We start from the raw sequence: 18,449 nt of genomic DNA on the forward strand, positions 1-18,449 counted from the left end.
ATGATAATTCACGTTTCAATTCATGATAATGCAGAAAAACAACAACATAGTTTTCACACACTACAAAAAATAATAGTCAAAGTGGTAGTGAGTGTGTAAGTGAGTGTGTTTTTTTACGCCGCTTTTAGCAACATTCCAGCAATATCACGGCGGGGGACACCAGAAATGGGCTTCACAAATTGTACCCATGTCGGGAATCGAAACAGTGTCTTCGGCGTGACGAGCGAACGCTTTAACCACTAGGCTACCCGACCGCCCTAGCAATGGAACCGATTCCTTTATCTTTAAACATTGTAATTTTAATAATATTATGATATTCTACACTCAACAAAAAACTAACATAACTCGCCAATTCTCTGATTTACTCTTAAACATGCACTCACAGTGCCATTTGATTGTGACGTCATTGTAACCAACGATGTCACAATCTCCTGGGAAACATAGCTTGATATCTCATCCAAGCGATATCTCACGTGGATTGGTTGGTTGGTAGGTATATTGTTTAACGCCGCACTCAGCAATATTCCAGCTATATGACGGCGGTCTGTAAATAATCGAGTCTGGACCAGACAATCCAGTGATTGATATCATAAGCATCGATCCATGCATCAACCAAGTCAGCGAGCCTTACCACCCGATCCCGTTAGTCGCCTTTTACGACAAGCATAGTCACCTTTTACGGCAAGCATGGGTTGCTGAAGACCTCTTCTACCCCGGCATCTTCACGGGTCTATCTCACGTGGAAGCAATCTTGGGAGGAAAATATTATATCAGGATATGTTATCTTTAGTAACCAAAACAATGATCAATATTTATTTTACAAATGGTCATGCTTCTGTTTTAGTGAACTTGATAATATTATCGTCCCTAAGTAAGATATGATTTTCTTGTAGTCTGTTGTTACGTACGAAACATTCGTTCTAAACTATGCACCTTGCTAGGTTCTCGAAATGCCCTACAGGTGCACGAAGCGCTCGTATATGCACGTCAGCTTGACGGAAACGGAACTCTTTCACGCGAAAGACAATAAAGTAGACCAAATCAAAATGGCTGATACTACTTTAATCTTGGTCGGGATCGGTGTTTTGGTTCTTTGTTTGTTAATCACAGTCTTCTTACTGCTGGTGTATTCTGGCCTGTTCCGGACGGTGGAAGTTGGAGCCGGGCGCCCACCCATCGCTGATGTCGTCGTTGCTTACAAGTTCCTGAGGGGACCGTATAAAGAGTCGGGCCCCCAATTCACGGAGCTCGCGAAACTGGCTCCTGACAATAAATGCCTGGGGATCTTTTATGACGACCCCAGCACAGTAAGAATCTACATCTTATTTGTTTCATTATCATTGCTGCTTCTGTGCGTTTGTGAATTTTAAGGGCGTTTAAGACAGCACAATGTAGATTTATAATACTGCGCAGTAGGTGTTGAATTGAGCTGATCAATAATGCATTATGTCTACGATGTTTACATCTGTTGCGTCATTGAATTATTGATGCTGAATGTCGGAGATAACTTGGCATATTCGATTTTATAGATTCTGTGTTTGTCGTGTATACCCCAAAGGCACCTAAATACATTGCACGTTCTTGAAATAAGCTTTGTGATTATCCATGCATGTACAAACACCTGTGCCATGTCTAAATGCACATACGAAGTGGTAATTGATTAATCATCATAGTTATTTTTACACCGACACCTACATAGCATGGCTCTATGAACAAGGATGGTACTACTTACAGTGTAAACTGTTTTGAAGTTGATGATTTGTGTGTCATGGCTGTTGCATGCTATTTAAAATATTTTGTGTGGTCTATCATGCTTATTCTTTGGTTTAGCAACCTACCTGTAATATGTCACTTTCACGTTTTGGGCATGTCTGTTTAATACTAGTTCCTAATATTATAGTGACTCTCAAGTGCTGAACTGTGAACTGGTGCCTTTCGCTATTCATTATGTTTTAAATTTTTATATTCTGTGTTTCCATGGCAAAAGATTAACCTCATTCAAGTGTAGGTCATTTGGGTCAGGGAGGGACATGACCACTTGCCTCTTGGCCCAAGACTAGGTCAAATTTCAAGGGATAGGTTGTTTTCATCCCAAATCTAGTTATGTATCATAGACCACTGGTCCAAATTGCAGCAGTTTAGTTGAATGGTTTCTACTCATGTAGGTTGGGTCTCCTTCTATCATCAGATCAGCAATGATCATGAGATTAACATCAAACTTGGTATGTAGACCAGGCAACTGCATATTCTCAGCTGGTGCCTTTTCATATTCACTGATTTAATATTTTCAGTTTTTTCTCTTCCTTTGTAGAAATTTCAACTGAAGACAGGATTTAATTGTCTAGCTTATCTGGTGGCAGACTTATATACCTTTGAGTGTCAGTATTTTTCAAAGAAATGTAATACGAAATAATTCTACCTCCACATTGTGAGAACTGTTCTTAAATTTAAGAGTGAGTAGGTTTTGTTTCAAGTGTATGGCTAACAAATCTTTCACATGTAATTTTACATTCGAACAAGTGAAATGACTTAAGACAGTGTAGTTCAATATATAGGGATTTTTCTATGTGTGATTCAAACATTTTCCAAACTCATCATAATACTGATGCCTATGTGTAGCAGCCGTAAAATTTCTGAATGCCGTTATGGGATTCGATCATGGACCTTCAGATCCGACATCGGACGCCTTGTCCACATGACCAAAGAGGTTAACCCTGTCGGCAAGTTTACAGGGTAAGGGGGCGGTTGGGTAGCCTAGTGGCTAAACTGTTCGCTCGTCACCTGGTTCGATTTTAGACATGTACAATGTGTGAAGCTCATTTCTGGTGTCCCCCACTGTGATATTGCTGGAATATTGCTAAAAGCGGCGTAAATCCATACTCACTCAGAGTCACTCACTACAAGGTAAGGATGTCATTTGTTGTATGACTCCACGCCCCGCTGCAAAGGTGCGGCCGTATTCTTTATCTAATTGTTGTCACGGTTCTGATGAGCTACAGTGTTGACAGCAGCTGCTCTGTGTCAAATGGTTATTATGTTATTGTTAACTGCTCCAGGGGACACGTGTGGAGAGAATATGTTCTGACTCGGTTACGACTGCCGTCGGCTGTCACAGTAAAAGACAGTAATGAGTACACGGAACGTGAACTGTCATCATTATTGCAGAATCATGATGTTATGATTTTACATGTCAAATGACATTATAAAATATTGAATTCTGATGACCCAACAAAAGCAATAATATTATATTGACATGAATGACCACAGACATGTTATTGTTGCTGCAGCCTGTGACGTTAGATTTAAGTCCAAAGTCCAAGTCTAGTAAAATTCTGTGGTCTCACAAGCTCAGCTGATAATTAGGGATGAATGATACATCAGTGCACCGGTGCATCTTTGGTTTTCATGTGACGATATGATACATGATACAAATTATCTTCTGTATTGATACAAGATGATACAATTTCTAAATATATTACCTACAAGTACTACTCATTTTATGATGCCCACCCCAGCACTTTTGTAAGTCAAATATTCCAAAATGTTTTCAAATTCACTACTAAACATAACCACTACAAACATGTGTCTATCTTCTCCTTTTAAACCTGCTCTGGAATATTTGTAGTCAAGAATTTTCTAATGGTCGACGTAAATATGCGTATCATGATACGTATCAAATCGTAACCTAGGTATCATGTATCGTATCATGGCCTTGCTGTATCGTTTCACCCCTACTAATGATAGTCCATCTGATAACACTAAAATGTACTAGGAATGATGCTAGGACAAGGCCAAGTTAGGATAAGAAGACTCAAAAGTTTTTGGCATAATCTGTCACTGAAATTGATAATAATTAGAACCAATAACCAGTGTCGTTAAGGAGGGTTCTAGAGTGTTTAAGTTTTTTTCCAATCTCATTAAAATCAGACCTTAGTTCTCGCAACCGCTAAACAAAGATCTGAGGACATCCCATTAGAGGTCACGTCAGAACGACCTTTCATCCGACCAATCAGAGCGTCGCTTACCAGATCATGAAAGTGACAGTCGGAATGTGATTTCTAATCATGCATCCTCGAAAACTTTAACACGGGGTGTTCGGAATGATAGTTTGGGGTTTAACGACTGAATCCATATAATCAAGATCATCTATTAGCGATTCTAGAATGTTCTTTTGTTTAGGTTTCAAATTTTTAATCGATAATTTGTCAAAATATGTTTCGAAGCATTGTCGCCAATTTGAAAATAGTGCCGCAAAGCACGAGAAAGCTGCCTTCTGATTGGTCATTCCATTGGTCGGTCAAAGTTTGCGCAAGGTCGGTCTGACGTGACCCGTAATGGGATGTCCTCAGATCTTTGTTTCGCGGTAGTGAGGACTAAGATCTGATTTTAATGAGATTGGGTTTGTTCCCATGCTATTTAAATCTTGTACTTGCCTAAATTATAAACCGTTAACATTAGGGTAAGCAATGGTAAGGAAAAGTTGACTGTCAAGGACCCCTAGTAGTAAGTTTGAATCCAAAATTCACCTTGATTATATTTCTGGGTTTGTCTGCACCATTCCAATACTCATGAATTTCACCAAAGTAGGAAACGTTTAAGGTTTCCATCACAGTTGAAACTCACCCATTGCACTCATTAAACGTTTAAAGAAAACAAGAGTTCAATGCTTCGAAAAACATCGTAAGATTATGGGGAATATAAGGACAGGACCCTTTGACATTGTTTGAGTGTATGTTTGTAAATAATAACATGTCTCCTCGTTCAATTTCTTTGAGACACATGAAGCACTGGGTTAGAATTGGTCTTCAGCAACTGATGCTTGTCGTAAGAGGCGACTAACAGGATCGGGTGGTCAGGCTCGCTGACTTGGTTAATTGAAGTGAGTTAGCTACATATAACATTCACCAATGTAACTGCATTGAAAAATGCAACCTAATAGTTATGTCTACATGCACAAAGTGCATGTCAAACAGACCAGTGAAGATTCCGGGGTAGAATAGGTCTTCAGCAACCCATGCTTGCCGTAAAAGGTGACTATGCTTGTCGTAAAAGGCGACTAACGGGATCGGGTGGTCAGGCTCGCTGACTTGGTCGATCCCAATTGCGTGGATTGATGCACATGATATTAATCATTGGATTGTCTGGTCCAGACTCGATTATTTACAGACCACCGTCATATAGCTGGAATATTACTGAGTGCGGCGTTAAACAACAAACCAACCAACCAAGCATATCAAACATATAAAAATTTGCAACACAACATCGATCTTTGAACACACACAATACCTCTAGGCATTATTTACCATACTACATCACTAATCCCTGTGTGATGTGTAATTTGTCATGCTTTCGTGGGCTTGATGTCATCAATATTATGTACTGTACATCTGTCACTGAAGTGGACCACCAAATCACGTGATATATTTAGATTATCCTACTATGATAATAATTATGCATTATGTGACAATTGCCATTGCCACATAAGTATTGTAACAGTAAGTACTAACTGTATTATAAATCATGACACAGTCTCCAGATATCTGAGATTTTGTTTATTAAGACGAGTTTATGCATCAATGTTTCAACTTTGATATATTTATGGGACCAGGGTGAAACCTGGTTTTGTCAGTTGCAACTAGGTTTTAATGTCAACATGCACATGGTAACCATGGTAACAGTTAAATCAAGTTCCTTATATGGAGCCCTGCGTGTAATCATGCACCAGTTGCGTAGATCGATGGATTATATTGTCGAGATGGCCACAACATTTGACCTTGATAATCTCACACGTAGCCTGAGCAGATTAGCATAATATTGGCCATTAATGGTCTGGAGTGGTCATTAATCACTGAATTGTTTTGTTGAGACTTGATTATTTACGAACAGCTGTCATATATCAGCATTAGAAATTGGTACTAGTCCTTTTGTCCTTGTCAAACTGCCCAATAGTTAAGCCATCATAAGAGCTAGTAGAAATTTGCTATTTTTAAGAGTTTTGCTATATGGTATTATTATAAGGACCAGTGGGCTTAAAATGTTAGTTTCTACTGCTGTATATATTAGGGCAGTTATGATTCACTCGTGTATTCAGAGAATCGAACCATATCCATTCATCAATTGAATTCGTTATTCGTGGCCACTAGAATTGAATATTTATGAATATGCCAGCATGTGCATTTACATAAAAATGCCCATAAGAACATATTATATGCTTAGATTTCTTTAAAAGACAACACTCTTATCCTATTAAATTTGACAGTATTGTGGTAACCATGTCATCTGGTCATTGTCACATTTGAGCAGATACTAGTACCTGGATAAGTGCAGTATATAAATGTATAATATATTGATAATTAACAAACCATGTCAAATAATTTATGCTGTTAATGTTTCACTGAATATAACAAATAATACTTCAGCTGCTGACTTGTTATTGTATTTGTGAATTGCTATTCGTATTCGTTACCCTATATTGGTGATACGAACCATATTCGCCTCATCATTGCTCATAGTGTATTCGTTGCAACCCTAGTATATATGATGCTGGTGAGTGCAGCATTAAACTAGAAACAAACAAACAAATAATTTCCTTGAGAAATACACTATGGATGATAATGGTGTTTTGCAGGTGCCGTCCACAAAACTTCGCTATGTCGTAGCCTCCATACTGGCCGAGGGGGGAGCTCCCATTGATGAGGAGATGAGAAAGAGGTTTGCTGATGAAGGCTACAAGATTCACAACCTGCCATTTGTTACCAACGTTGTGAAGACAAGCTTCCCTTACATCAGCCTTCTGTCTATCTTCATCGCCATGTCGAAGGTGTACCCAAGGATAGCCGAGTATGTGCAGGTAAACACAGACAAGTATTTTTCATGTCTTATACTCACGTCATTATTACGAAGTGTAAGGGGTGTATAGGAATGGGTGCTCTCCGTCGGTCATGTTTTGTTTCCGAAGCAGAACTAGAAAATCATGAGAGTTATCTTAAACAAACTTGGCACATAGATAGGTCTAGTGATGAACTGGTGCGTTTTGATAGTTTTGTTTTTTTTGAAAAATCTATTTTTTTAGTTTCCATAGCAACCACTTTGACTTAGACTAATGATGGCAGTAGTGCTCCTTTCCAGAGAAGATCTTGAAAACTGTAAAATATTTCTTCACAAAACTTGGCATGTAGATAGGTCTAGTTGTAAACTGGTGGTAAACTATGGTTTCCATAGCAACAACTTTTGAAATCTTTTGAAAACTGTACAATATTTCTTGCCTTGCACACAACCGGACATGTCATATTGGTGGTGGATATGAGTATTTCATGCTTGTTAAAACCCTAAGAAGTCCTGGAATTTTAGCTTCAAATTCCCAGGTCTGGAATAGTTTTGAAAAGTAGAAAATTGTTATCAAGTCATAGGTAATTCAGTGTTAGAATTTGGCGCTAGTTTGGTAGTCCTTGCCAAACTGCTCAATAGTTAAGGTATCATTGTATGTGTCCATAATAATGATAATGGACCAGTGATGATCCAGGTAGAATAGGTCTTCAGCAACTCATGCTTGTCTTTAGAGGCCACTACATGGACTATGCTTGTCGCGCGAGGCAACTACTGGGATTGGAATGATGGTCAGACTCGCTGACTTCGTTGGTGCATGTCATTGTATCCCAATTGAGTGGATTGATGCTCATGATGTCAATCACTGGATTGTCTGATTCAGACTCAGTTCTTTACAGACAGCCATCATATAGCTAAGTGCGGTGTTAAACAACAAACAAAAAGAGAAAACTGCTATACAAACATTGATAAATGTTTATTAAGAATTTTCAACTATATTCATAGTTCATCAGGGACTCCTACAAGAGACAAAATTTATCCCTTTGGACAACTCATGCTAATTATTGCTTTGAACTGTTGAAGTTTATCAATGTAATTCATTCTATTACTTCAGAAACTCTGAATATTACGATCCAAAAACCATTTGAATATTTCAGGAACACAAACTGTGTGCCCACCCGTGCTTGGAGATTTATGATGGGAAAAACATCCACTTCATGGCCCCCTTGGCCAAACAAGACGAGTTTTACGTCCCTGAATACAACCAACTCGACCCCGAGGAAGATCCCTCGGAACTAGACGACCCAAGTCTAGCCGACAGCCTCCCAGACGACAGCATCTCCTACAGCGAACCATCCTTCAGCGAAATTAGCCAGAGCCTGTCCACAGATCTCACAGTCAGCACTGAAGATAAGGAAGGGGAGGTAATCAAAATGGCCGCCGTTCAAGCTGGTGCAGGAGAAGCAAAAAATTTAGCCGACTCCGGATTTTCTTCTGATGCAGTTCCCTCCCCTCTTTCTGGCTCTCTACAGGTGGAGGATCGTGCAGACACGGGGTCAGAGGGCAGCTCAGGGTCACCGTTTGAAGATATTAAAGGTGAAACCGATGAACTAATTAAAGAAATGAATGAACAAGCGGAGAGTAAAGAATAGTGGCTGATTTTGTTGCCGAAACAGAACAAACAAAACATGACTGGTAACGTTTTATTGTTAAGGTGTATGTCTTCTACTTGTATGGGTGCACGCTGTGATAGATGTGTGCTCTGTCAACATTTGTAATACTATATCCAATGGTGCATAACAATTAGCTTGCTGTTGAAAATGTATGGTGCATTGATTAAACATATCGTGATAGATAGGCTATTGATGACCTGGCGTTGGTAGTGTAGTTTGTGGTCCGTGTCTGTAGAAATATTTTTCTATTGTGAAGATTGTTTATTTATCACTTCAGATATTAAAATGTTTTCAACTATTATTCATACTGGTAAATATGGAATAGAATTCTAATTACCATATTTAACGTAATAAGCGCACCGCTCTTATAAGCATGATAAGCGCCTACAGCGATATTTTCTAATATATTGGCTAGTGAACAATCCCAATTAGCATCCTTCTGATTGATCAATGTACAGTAGACTTATTTATTCATGTATAATATGCACTCATGTGTTATATGCACCCTTAATTACAGGCAATTAAATTCTGGAAAATTATATCTGTCATGTATAATACGCACATACTTTTCTTTTGTATCATTAAGCCTAAACCACTATATTCTAAAAAGAGCCCCCTATTTCTAATTTTGAGAGCGTCCTGAGTGCTTATAACGTTGAATACGGTATTAAAGAGTTCATTCATGAGTACTGGTCCCCAGGCACCTGTTCTTGTTGTACGAGGCAACTTCATGGATCAGGTGGTCAGACTGGTGACTTGGTTGATGGTGGGTCATTGTATCCCAACGGCGTAGATCGTTCGTGGTTCACAATGTCAATCACTGGATTGTCTGGTCCAGACTCATTATTTACAGGCTGTCGTCATATACATACAGATGGAATATTGCTGAGTGCGGCAATAAAGAACAAAAACAGACACCTTTATGAATAATAGTTCTGTTAATCATACCCAAGTGTGATCTGTGACAAGAGAATCTGTTTCTTTGATTCCAAAATGTACGCAATAGTACAAGACCTACAATCGGGCTGACTCCCAGTCTGCCTGCTTCTGCCTCGGGTTTTGAAATGCACATCTTTTCTCTGTCTGCTCATCCATTTGATTACCCTGTCCACAATTTACGTCACCTTGGTAACAGCACTGACGATGCCTTCAGTTGTTTACTGAGGCAATTAATCCCTGGCAGGCATTTATTGTGAGCAATAGGGCTAAGGGCAGCTGGTGTATTATAACCCCCAACAGATTCCGAGGTAGAATAGGTCTTCAGCAACCCATGCTTGCCGTAAAAGGTGACTATGCTTGTCGTAAAAGGCGACTAACGGGATCGGGTGGTCAGGCTCACTGACTTGGTTGATACATGTCATCATCCAAATTGCGGAGATTGATGCTCATGATGTCAATAACTGGATTGTCTGGTCCAGACTCGATTATTTACAGACCGCCGGATTTGTAGGGTTAACAGAAATAGCAGAAACAGTATATGTTTAACGGCTAAGAATCACAAGATAGATAAGGCAGCAAATGTAACAGCCAATGAAAACAGATGTTAACGCTGCGCCGGTGGCTTTAGGCCATGCCCCCAAACAGGTTGGTTTTTGAAGGCCAATTACAGAGCATGTTATTGTAGCACTTTCAGTTGGACATTTAAATACATTCTACGAATATTATTAATTTTTCGAAATTTGATTGTATCAAGGAAAATTAATATTTGCAAAAGAATCGCAAACATTTTTTCCACTTTACAAGCCCTTTAAAATTAGGCGCCAGGATGTAATCATACCATTGGAAGGGGTGAAGTCAGACTTGTTCACTCTCTGATTAGGATGTCATAGATCAAGGGACCAAATTGTGTGTCACATCTTTAGTCACAAACGTATTAATACCATGCATGTGTAATGTGGTAGTGCATTGATCAGTTTGAAACAAAAATGTATTAATATTGTAATCTTTTTTTAAATATTCCCTTGAAGGGAAATGTTTTTAATTATACTACCAACTGCTGGCTAGTCAAGTGCAATTTATTTGTGTTTCAAAAGATTTATTTTTTGTTTCAAAGGATTTGTTTATCTGTAATGAAGATGCTTTCATCTCCGTAACCATGGCAACAATAGATATATTAACTCCCCTTCCTTGTTAAGCTAACATGACTTATTGTGTGCAATATTTACGTATATTTAAGATAATAAAAAAAGGTATCATACTAATTGATTAATTTATCATTTTCTAAGACATATATCATATTAGAAGTGAATGCAAACAGATAAAATTGATGAACCATGTTGTCCCAGTTTGTGATAGTTGTTTGTACAGAGAGGCCAGCACAGTATGTTTTCTGGTACAGATTTTCTAAGCGACCAAGCCAGGGCGTCTGAACATAATGACAGGTTACATGATGGTCAGTTGCCAAGTTGAATAATCAATGTGAAATCAGCAACAAAACATGCCAGTTTATGTAATTTTGAAATTGCCAACTTATGAAAACACAGGTGTTGATCCAGGAGAAGTGCAGGGGTTGGTAGCCTTTCTCACAGTCCCTCAACCATATTACCGTATCTCCCTTTTTGCCCAGTCCTTACTGTAATACTATAGCCCTAAATAAAGAAAGTCTAGATTTTCCTCAGATTCAGGTGCTTAATATCCTATCTCCCATTTTAAGGGTTTTGCTATATGTTATCATTATAAGGACTAGTGGACAAAAACTGTTAGTTTCTAACCCTTTTCAGGCCTTATAAAAAATTTTGATGGGTTTTTAAGACAATTGTATATTTAGAGAAAAATAATATTATTATTTTTGTAACCACTGTCATAAAGGAATTGTGAATAATATTATACAGATCTTTATTCCTACAAAAAAACCTATCAGTTATCTATTGATATCAGCCATGTTTGTTTTTCAACCATCGGTTGCAGTCCTCATCAGGAAGTAGAATTGTTTTATTTATTTTTGTCCGACCACATACATTAAATTTTCGGTAAATGATAAATATAAAAAATCAAAGGACTTACCAATTTATGTACTAACCATACTTATGTTTACAGCATTTAAAATGTTCATGATTATACATTGTAAATGTTTAGATGATATTGTCAGCATTAACCTCATTGAACAGACTTGTTTAAATGTGGATACTTCGGTAATTTGATCATTTCTTTAACTTTAATGTTTTAAATAACAAAGAAATAATTTATGTCATTTGTATTTAAGACTTACCACTGCTCTTGTGAATAGTAGTTTGAAATGTAATGCTGGGTTTTACATACATGTATTCCTCGTTGAGTCTGAATGTAGCGCTACATCTCGCTACAAACTTACATGTTTGCTGTTCACAGAAACCACAAGCAAGAACTTCTTGCATTAATTTTTTATTTCCGGGTACAAGGCAAACACATTTTCACAACACAAGAAAAATGTCTCGACCCCACTCTGAAATTCTGTTTCCTTCTTATTGCATTGGGGTTGTTTACCCACGTTGTGCTTGATTACCCAGGAAGTGCTTGATTACCAAGGTAGCGCTTTATTACCTGATTACCCAGGTAGAGCTTTATTACCTGATTACCCAGGAAGTGCTTGATTATCAAGGTAATGCTTGATTACCCAGGTTGTGCTTGATTACCCAGGAAGTGCTTGATTACCGAGGTAGTGCTTGATTACCCAATTACCCAGGTAGTGCTTTATTACCTGATTACCCAGGTAGTGCTTGATTACCAAGGTAATGCTTGATTACCAAGGTTGTGCTTGAATAAATATTAAATTCACAATGTACTGGATCTTTGTAAGTCATCCTTTTCCTATGATAGAGATTTTTCCTAAGTCTATATTCTCTGATTGGAAACTGGTTATTAAAGTTAATTACCGTACTTCATTTTCACCACTAGTTTGCCTTTTAACGAAAATAATAATTAATTTAGCGTAGCCTGAGAATAATGTTTGCATGTATCAAGTGGTGGATATATCTTCTCCTCTATATTTTGACCAGCCCTTCTCAGGTATAACTCGACATAATCACTTGCAGTCTTTGCATTTACCAGGAAATATACTGTTTGTGTTTACATTGAATTGTCTTACGCTTATCTGCTTATTTTCCAAATGTTGACTTTTCTCTTGTTTAATTTACACATTTTATCACAATTATGTGTCAAGATTTCAGCTGACATTTTGTTTTGTAGTTTATTCAGGTAAAAGTGAGGTTAACAATATCATTTTGAAAATGACAAGTTATGATTTTATGTATTTTTTTTTTCTTCGTAAATTGCATGTAACCATGGTAATGCTAAGAGCTAATGTTTTATTTATTATCTTGGTTGGAATAGGCAATGGCACATTTTAGGTTGTCTTGGTTACAAATGATATAGTTCGCCTGGATATATTATCCTCATTATCATGATAATGTATCAAGTTTTTGACTCAAAAGGAAACGATTTGAACATTTCATTATTTCATCATCTTTTGACAAGTTGGAGTTGCTGTGATTTTTCTTATCCAATTTCCATGACTGGGTTGTAGTTGTTCTTTACAGATTGACATAGGTGGTGGGATAGTGGTTAAAGTGTTTGCTGGTCATCCAAAGAACTGGGTTCAGTTCCGAATGAGTACAGTGCATCTTGGTGTCCCTAGCTAGAAATGGTATGAGACAATTCTCACTCACTGATCATCATACAGGTGTTACACAAGTGTAGTAGGGCAGGGGTTTATCAAGGATTCCAAACTAAGTGACAAGTGACAAGTTTATTTACAATTGAGGCCACATGGTCCAAACTAAGTGTCCTTGAAAGGCAAATTGAGAAATAAATATTGTTTTGTCCAAATTATTTTTAATTTTGATTTGAAGATCTTATTTTCTTATATTTATTGGTATTTTGACATTGCATTCAATGACTAAAACTAAGCAGTAACGCCGCGTCCTCTTTGTTGGCCCTTTTATCCGTGAAGTACAAATCACCTCAACAAACCCATGACTTTAGTTATAACTATGAGAACTAGAATTGTGAAATGTTCAATTCAAATTAGGGGAATTGTACTGACATTTGCTGCAGGCTGAAGCTGGTACATTTATATTGTAGATGGACATCCCGTCTAATGTTTTGTTCTGGGTTCACAGCCTTTGAATACAGATTCTCTCAGAGAAAAGTATTCATTAGACTTCCAAGCGAATCTAATGGAAATGAAATCAAGCATTGTAAGGGTTTTAGGAATGTTTAGTTACCTTGGTTTACATTGATATGTATGTTTTCGAACTGGAAAGGCGGGTAAAGAAAATTATAGTGAGACAACACCATTTAGCATGTTTAACATGGTTTGGGACTGCAGTCACATGTGGATCCAGAGGAGGGGTCCAGGGGGTCCATTGACGACTCAGGTTCGATTCCCACAGGGGTACAATGTGTGAAGCCCATTTCTGGTGTCCCCTGCCATGATATTGATGGAATATTGCTAAAAGCGGTGTAAAGCCCAACTCACTCACTTAACTGGTCAGCATAACTGCCCCCTTGCCTCTATGCTTGTGGTGACATGTAGCATCTCATATACTTACTCTTTGTTGAATAATATACACTAGTACATTCCATTGCTCTGATGTCTAGGATGTGTTGTTTAATATGCCCTCAACCAGAACATAATCTGACTTGGTGTGCGTTGAAGGATCAAGTATTTATATTACACTACTAGCTGTATGTCCTGTATATTAAGAAGTTTTATCTGTTGTAAGTTTTATTACCTACCTAAAAAACACAATGTTTTTTGTTTACAATGTTAACAATGGTTAAATTACATCCTCTGTTGTCAAGGGTAATAAATCTTTCAGGGTAAATAATCTGGACCACCACCATACCTTGAGTGCTTAAGTTCCCAGTGCTAAAAATAGATTTCCAATCAAACTGCACTGTTCTTTCAGGATTGAAACAAGAGGTGATATCACCAATTTTTTATTTGACTTTTGCTTGCCAGCACATCTGGAACGACTTGTAGTATGACGATTTCTCTTCCCTATCTGAGTACTGAAACATCTTATCTAAAAATTCTTTTATTAGTCTCGCATTCAGTGTTCAGAAGAGGCATTTTGATAACTTAGTACTCAGGAAGACATCTTGTCTGGCTTAAATATGATTTATAACAGTTTTGTGATTCGTTAAAATACATATTTAGAATTGCTCAGCTAGGGCTGCAATTGTGAATTTAGATCTATGCCGAATGTATGTTCGGAAGAGCCAATACAATTAGTTATTGATTTCAAGGTTAAAAACGAGAAAAATTCTGTGCCAAGTTAGTGATAAGACAGATGGATCTGGTGACATCACTTCCAAAGTGAAATCTGGTAATCTGGATGATTCCCCGAGAACATGCTGAAGTAGCTCACTATTGATTACCAGAGTTGTGTTGCATTGTTTAATACAGAACCCATGTTGAGCTGGAACCCTTATCAGGGATGTGCTGAAATGCACCAATGATGGTCAAAATTTACAAATGTAATACTACTTATTTCAAGACAACTCAAACCGTTTCTATTTTTCCACTAGGCAGAATTTCCCGTTTCATTATTTTGTATATTACATTTGTGTTCACTGTAATTCCTGTACATAGTTTCTTGTGTCAAGTACTCTTGGAAAGATGTTTGCGTCCAATGTACACATAAGTCAAGTGGTGTTGTATAGATCTTATTGCAGTAGCCACAAGCACATTGTATATACTTGTCCTGAAATATTGTCAGATTCTGTTGATATTATATTTAAAAAATACGCTGATGGTTTCAAATATGTCTTTACCATATTTGGCCCTATTTGGTGTTTTGCATTTTTTTTTTATCGAGGGCAAAATCATATGAACGTAACATTTAGTATTTTCATTTGTACAACAAAATATTTATACATAAATATTCTATGTTGTTAGTCAAACAGTATATTATTGCTCTGGATGAGCTATGTTTTGCCTTTCAATGGTCATGTCACTTATAATGGATGCGTAGTTTTTGTTTTATCTTAAATCATTGAACTAATTCGTATTTGCCTATAATAGATGAATGGTGGATATTGGGGAAATATTGTGTAAAACTCGCTCTCTGAGATAATTGTTATTTCAGTGTGAAAAACAATTGTTGTGAATGTGATTGTCAGAAAAGCCATGATTTCAGAAATGCCAGCTAGTTAAAATAATAACATCGATAAATTGGAAACAAAATAGTGTTCAGATAATTTTTCTAAAAACTTTTTTATTCTTTTTAAAACCGAAATTTGAATTATTTTCAAGTAAAAAGTACTAACAATAATTTTCAAGTTTGGACATATCCGCCACCCACTTATAGCACAGTTCATATTTATAAGTCATCATGATTATCATACATGTAATCACTTGTGGGGGCACGGGTGGCCCAGACGTCTAAGGCGCAGCGATTCGCTGTGCAGTGTTGCATCCCTTGGGCACGCCAGAAACCTATGATTGTGGGTTCGAATCCCGGCCCCAGTTGTGTTTCTAGGTATGCCAGCACCGCACCCATGCTCATGGGTTTAAACGAAGTGGTAGCAGCATTAAACCCAACTCACTCACTCACTGTTATCACTTGTATATTGTAGTTTGGTAAGGTTAAGCCTGATTCCGTGAGAACCATGCGCAACTATCATGTACAGTGCAGGCTTGTGAGCAGTATTTAATGTGACGTCAATGACCTTCAGGTTGTGCAACTCTGGTCTTTGGTGAGTGTGCCAAGAAAGTACATAAGAAACGAATCAGTAAATCGCCGGAGGTAGATTGTGTTAGTGTTGCAGTGTTAAGGTGGTGGAGTCATTGCTGGTTATGGGGTACATTGGGATTATTTTATTAGTTGACATAATTCCCATGTTTAGATCCTGCAGAGGGTTGTCTCTCCCAGGGGTCCCAGGCACACTCAGATTTCCCAGGGCAGAATAATAGATCCTCAGAAAACAAACGATCGGTTGGTCACAATGTGTGATGTTGCTGATTGTGTCACAACTGCATAGGTCCCCAATACCCCATGCTTGGGATAAGAGTCACATGTGGACGTGACCTGTCTCTACTGCTCCATACAAGATCAAATTAAAATCAAATTGTTTATAGGGAGCACCACAGAGATAGGCTACTGCAGCTAAGAGATCCCTGGATTGATAGGTTGCAGTATCTGTGGGATCTTGCTCATGCTATTGTCCACTGGTTTAACATACTAGCCCCATTATTTAATGACATGATATGGCAGTTAATACACCAAGGATCCCTGGGAAAGATGACTGATGGCGATATTTCCTTTTATACGTGTATAGATAGACCCATCCCAACAATACACAAGACCCTACCCAACCAGATTTTGCCCGATTTTTGAGTAGGACCTTGGGACTATACCCAACACTTTTTTTTGTGTTGATTATACAGATAATACCACCAATGAGTTCAACTGTTACAATTTAATTCTAGTCCAAAAAAGCAACCAATTAACCAAGTTATTTTCCACCTGGGCCAGTTCCACGATCGCAGCGCTAAGATGGTAACTCGTGTACTTCAACATACCTTTCTGTAGCGCTAAGATCGCTTTGTGGAACAGGACGCTGGAATCTTATTTGAGTACCTTGCATTGCTTTAATGAAATGAAGTATTCAGTGTAAATGTTTTGTAAATAAATGCTAACTTTATTAACAACAGTCATTTATGGTCATAATCGAACATGCGAACAAAGTAATTGTTGTCGCCACAATGTATTTCAAAAATAAAAATCTCTTAAATATAATTCATCATTGTTTATTGTTATTGAATTGTTCAGCAAGTGTAGCCAAGGTGTAGATGGCAAGAAATACCTGTTTGGAGAAGTCGTTAGGACAGTATGTTCTGTCATATGCACGTGATGTCCGTGAAGCTTGCTGATTTACTGGGCTCCTGTCTACCTAAACAAGTTAAAGCCAAAAGCGCCCAGCGCGTGAAGCAAAAGTGGAACCAGTTTAGCTAGCAGACGACAAGTTCAATTTGGAAGGAATATTTGCAAGTTCGCATGACTTGTAACCCGAGTTGCATATAGTTTGGTTGTCCTTTCGGACTTCAGTCTGTCTGTGAGAACATGAGAAAACATCTAGCCAGTGATGTTTTGTCTCATTGTGGCTGTGAGTGGTGCAGAATCGGAAAGGTGAGTAATTTCATGTGAACATGACTTCGGTGTTCTTTCCCTACGTCATGTACATGATCCATGTGGACCTAGTGTGGTAAATGTTCCTTTGCCTAAGTTAAAGACTGCAGCAGCTTGAACTACGATCTATTTAGAATGAATGTAAAAAATACTGCTGTGTGGCTTTTCGGCGGATTTTGTGAGAATTCCTATCAGTACTTACTAGAATGTCCATCACAGAGCAATGCAGACGGACATGTAACTTAGAGAACATAGTTTAATAGACTATTAATTGTCAAATAATTTGTTTGATATATTGTTGAATGGAAACACTCAATTGACACACCGAATAAACTGTCAAATATTCAAAGAAGTCTACCTGTAATCAAGGAAAGTAAACGAACTAAAAACGATGTCGATCACCTGTTATAGCAGCTATCAGAAGGTAAATTAGCACCACCTCTATTGTATGCACGTCATTTTATTTACACTGAAAAGGAGTCGATCATTATGTACATCCCGTAAGATGCTAGATACAAGTAGCTTTATTTAACGTCGTCTATTACATACTACATGACAGACCAACTACAGTCACATGAAAAGATCGGGTGTTGTTTAACTTTTTGGAATAGTAAAGTACAATGAGCTTAAGCTGTAAAGCTATTTTCCCAACGAAACGGTTTGAAAAATGTACAATACTGAAATACAAACAAGTAAAAGAATGTACACAAAGAACACGAATTAATGAAAAGATGACGAGGATGGTACCTGAGGATGAATAGAAGATAAAAGCCTTAAATAAAAATTTAATATAAGTAGTGAGTATACTAGAATTGACGAGTTTACGGCCGAGGTATCG

The 18,449-nt window shown here is 37.8% G+C and overlaps 1 protein-coding gene across 2 annotated transcripts; it reads left to right on the forward strand.

Moving 5' to 3' along the window:
• The first annotated feature begins 1,040 nt into the window (after positions 1-1,040).
• On the forward strand, positions 1,041-17,205 carry LOC139446776 (testis-expressed protein 264 homolog). Of its 2 annotated transcripts, XR_011651933.1 has the most exons (4): positions 1,041-1,307; positions 6,629-6,850; positions 7,983-12,029; positions 12,206-17,205. XR_011651933.1 is itself a non-coding variant. In XM_071228099.1 (3 exons), exons 1-3 carry the CDS (start codon positions 1,047-1,049, stop codon positions 8,475-8,477), a joined length of 978 nt encoding a protein of 325 aa, XP_071084200.1. In that variant the 5' UTR covers positions 1,041-1,046; the 3' UTR covers positions 8,478-17,205. The 2 variants fall into 2 exon arrangements, 1 of the variants encoding a protein (XP_071084200.1); XM_071228099.1 differs by having other exon boundaries at positions 7,983-17,205.
• Positions 17,206-18,449: the final 1,244 nt, after the last annotated feature.

The sequence above is a fragment of the Haliotis cracherodii genome, unplaced genomic scaffold (assembly GCF_022045235.1).
Source record: "Haliotis cracherodii isolate W230 unplaced genomic scaffold, xgHalCrac1.p SCAF_6, whole genome shotgun sequence".
NCBI classification, from domain to species: domain Eukaryota; kingdom Metazoa; phylum Mollusca; class Gastropoda; order Lepetellida; family Haliotidae; genus Haliotis; species Haliotis cracherodii.

Coding starts and splice junctions, on each gene's coding strand:
- LOC139446776 (XM_071228099.1), top strand. CDS start 1,047: ATGGCTGATACTACTTTAATCTTGGTCGGGATCGGTGTTTTGGTTCTT. Junction 1,308..6,628: donor TTTATGACGACCCCAGCACA/GTAAGAATCTAC, acceptor GGTGTTTTGCAG/GTGCCGTCCACAAAACTTCG. Junction 6,851..7,982: donor GGATAGCCGAGTATGTGCAG/GTAAACACAGAC, acceptor TGAATATTTCAG/GAACACAAACTGTGTGCCCA.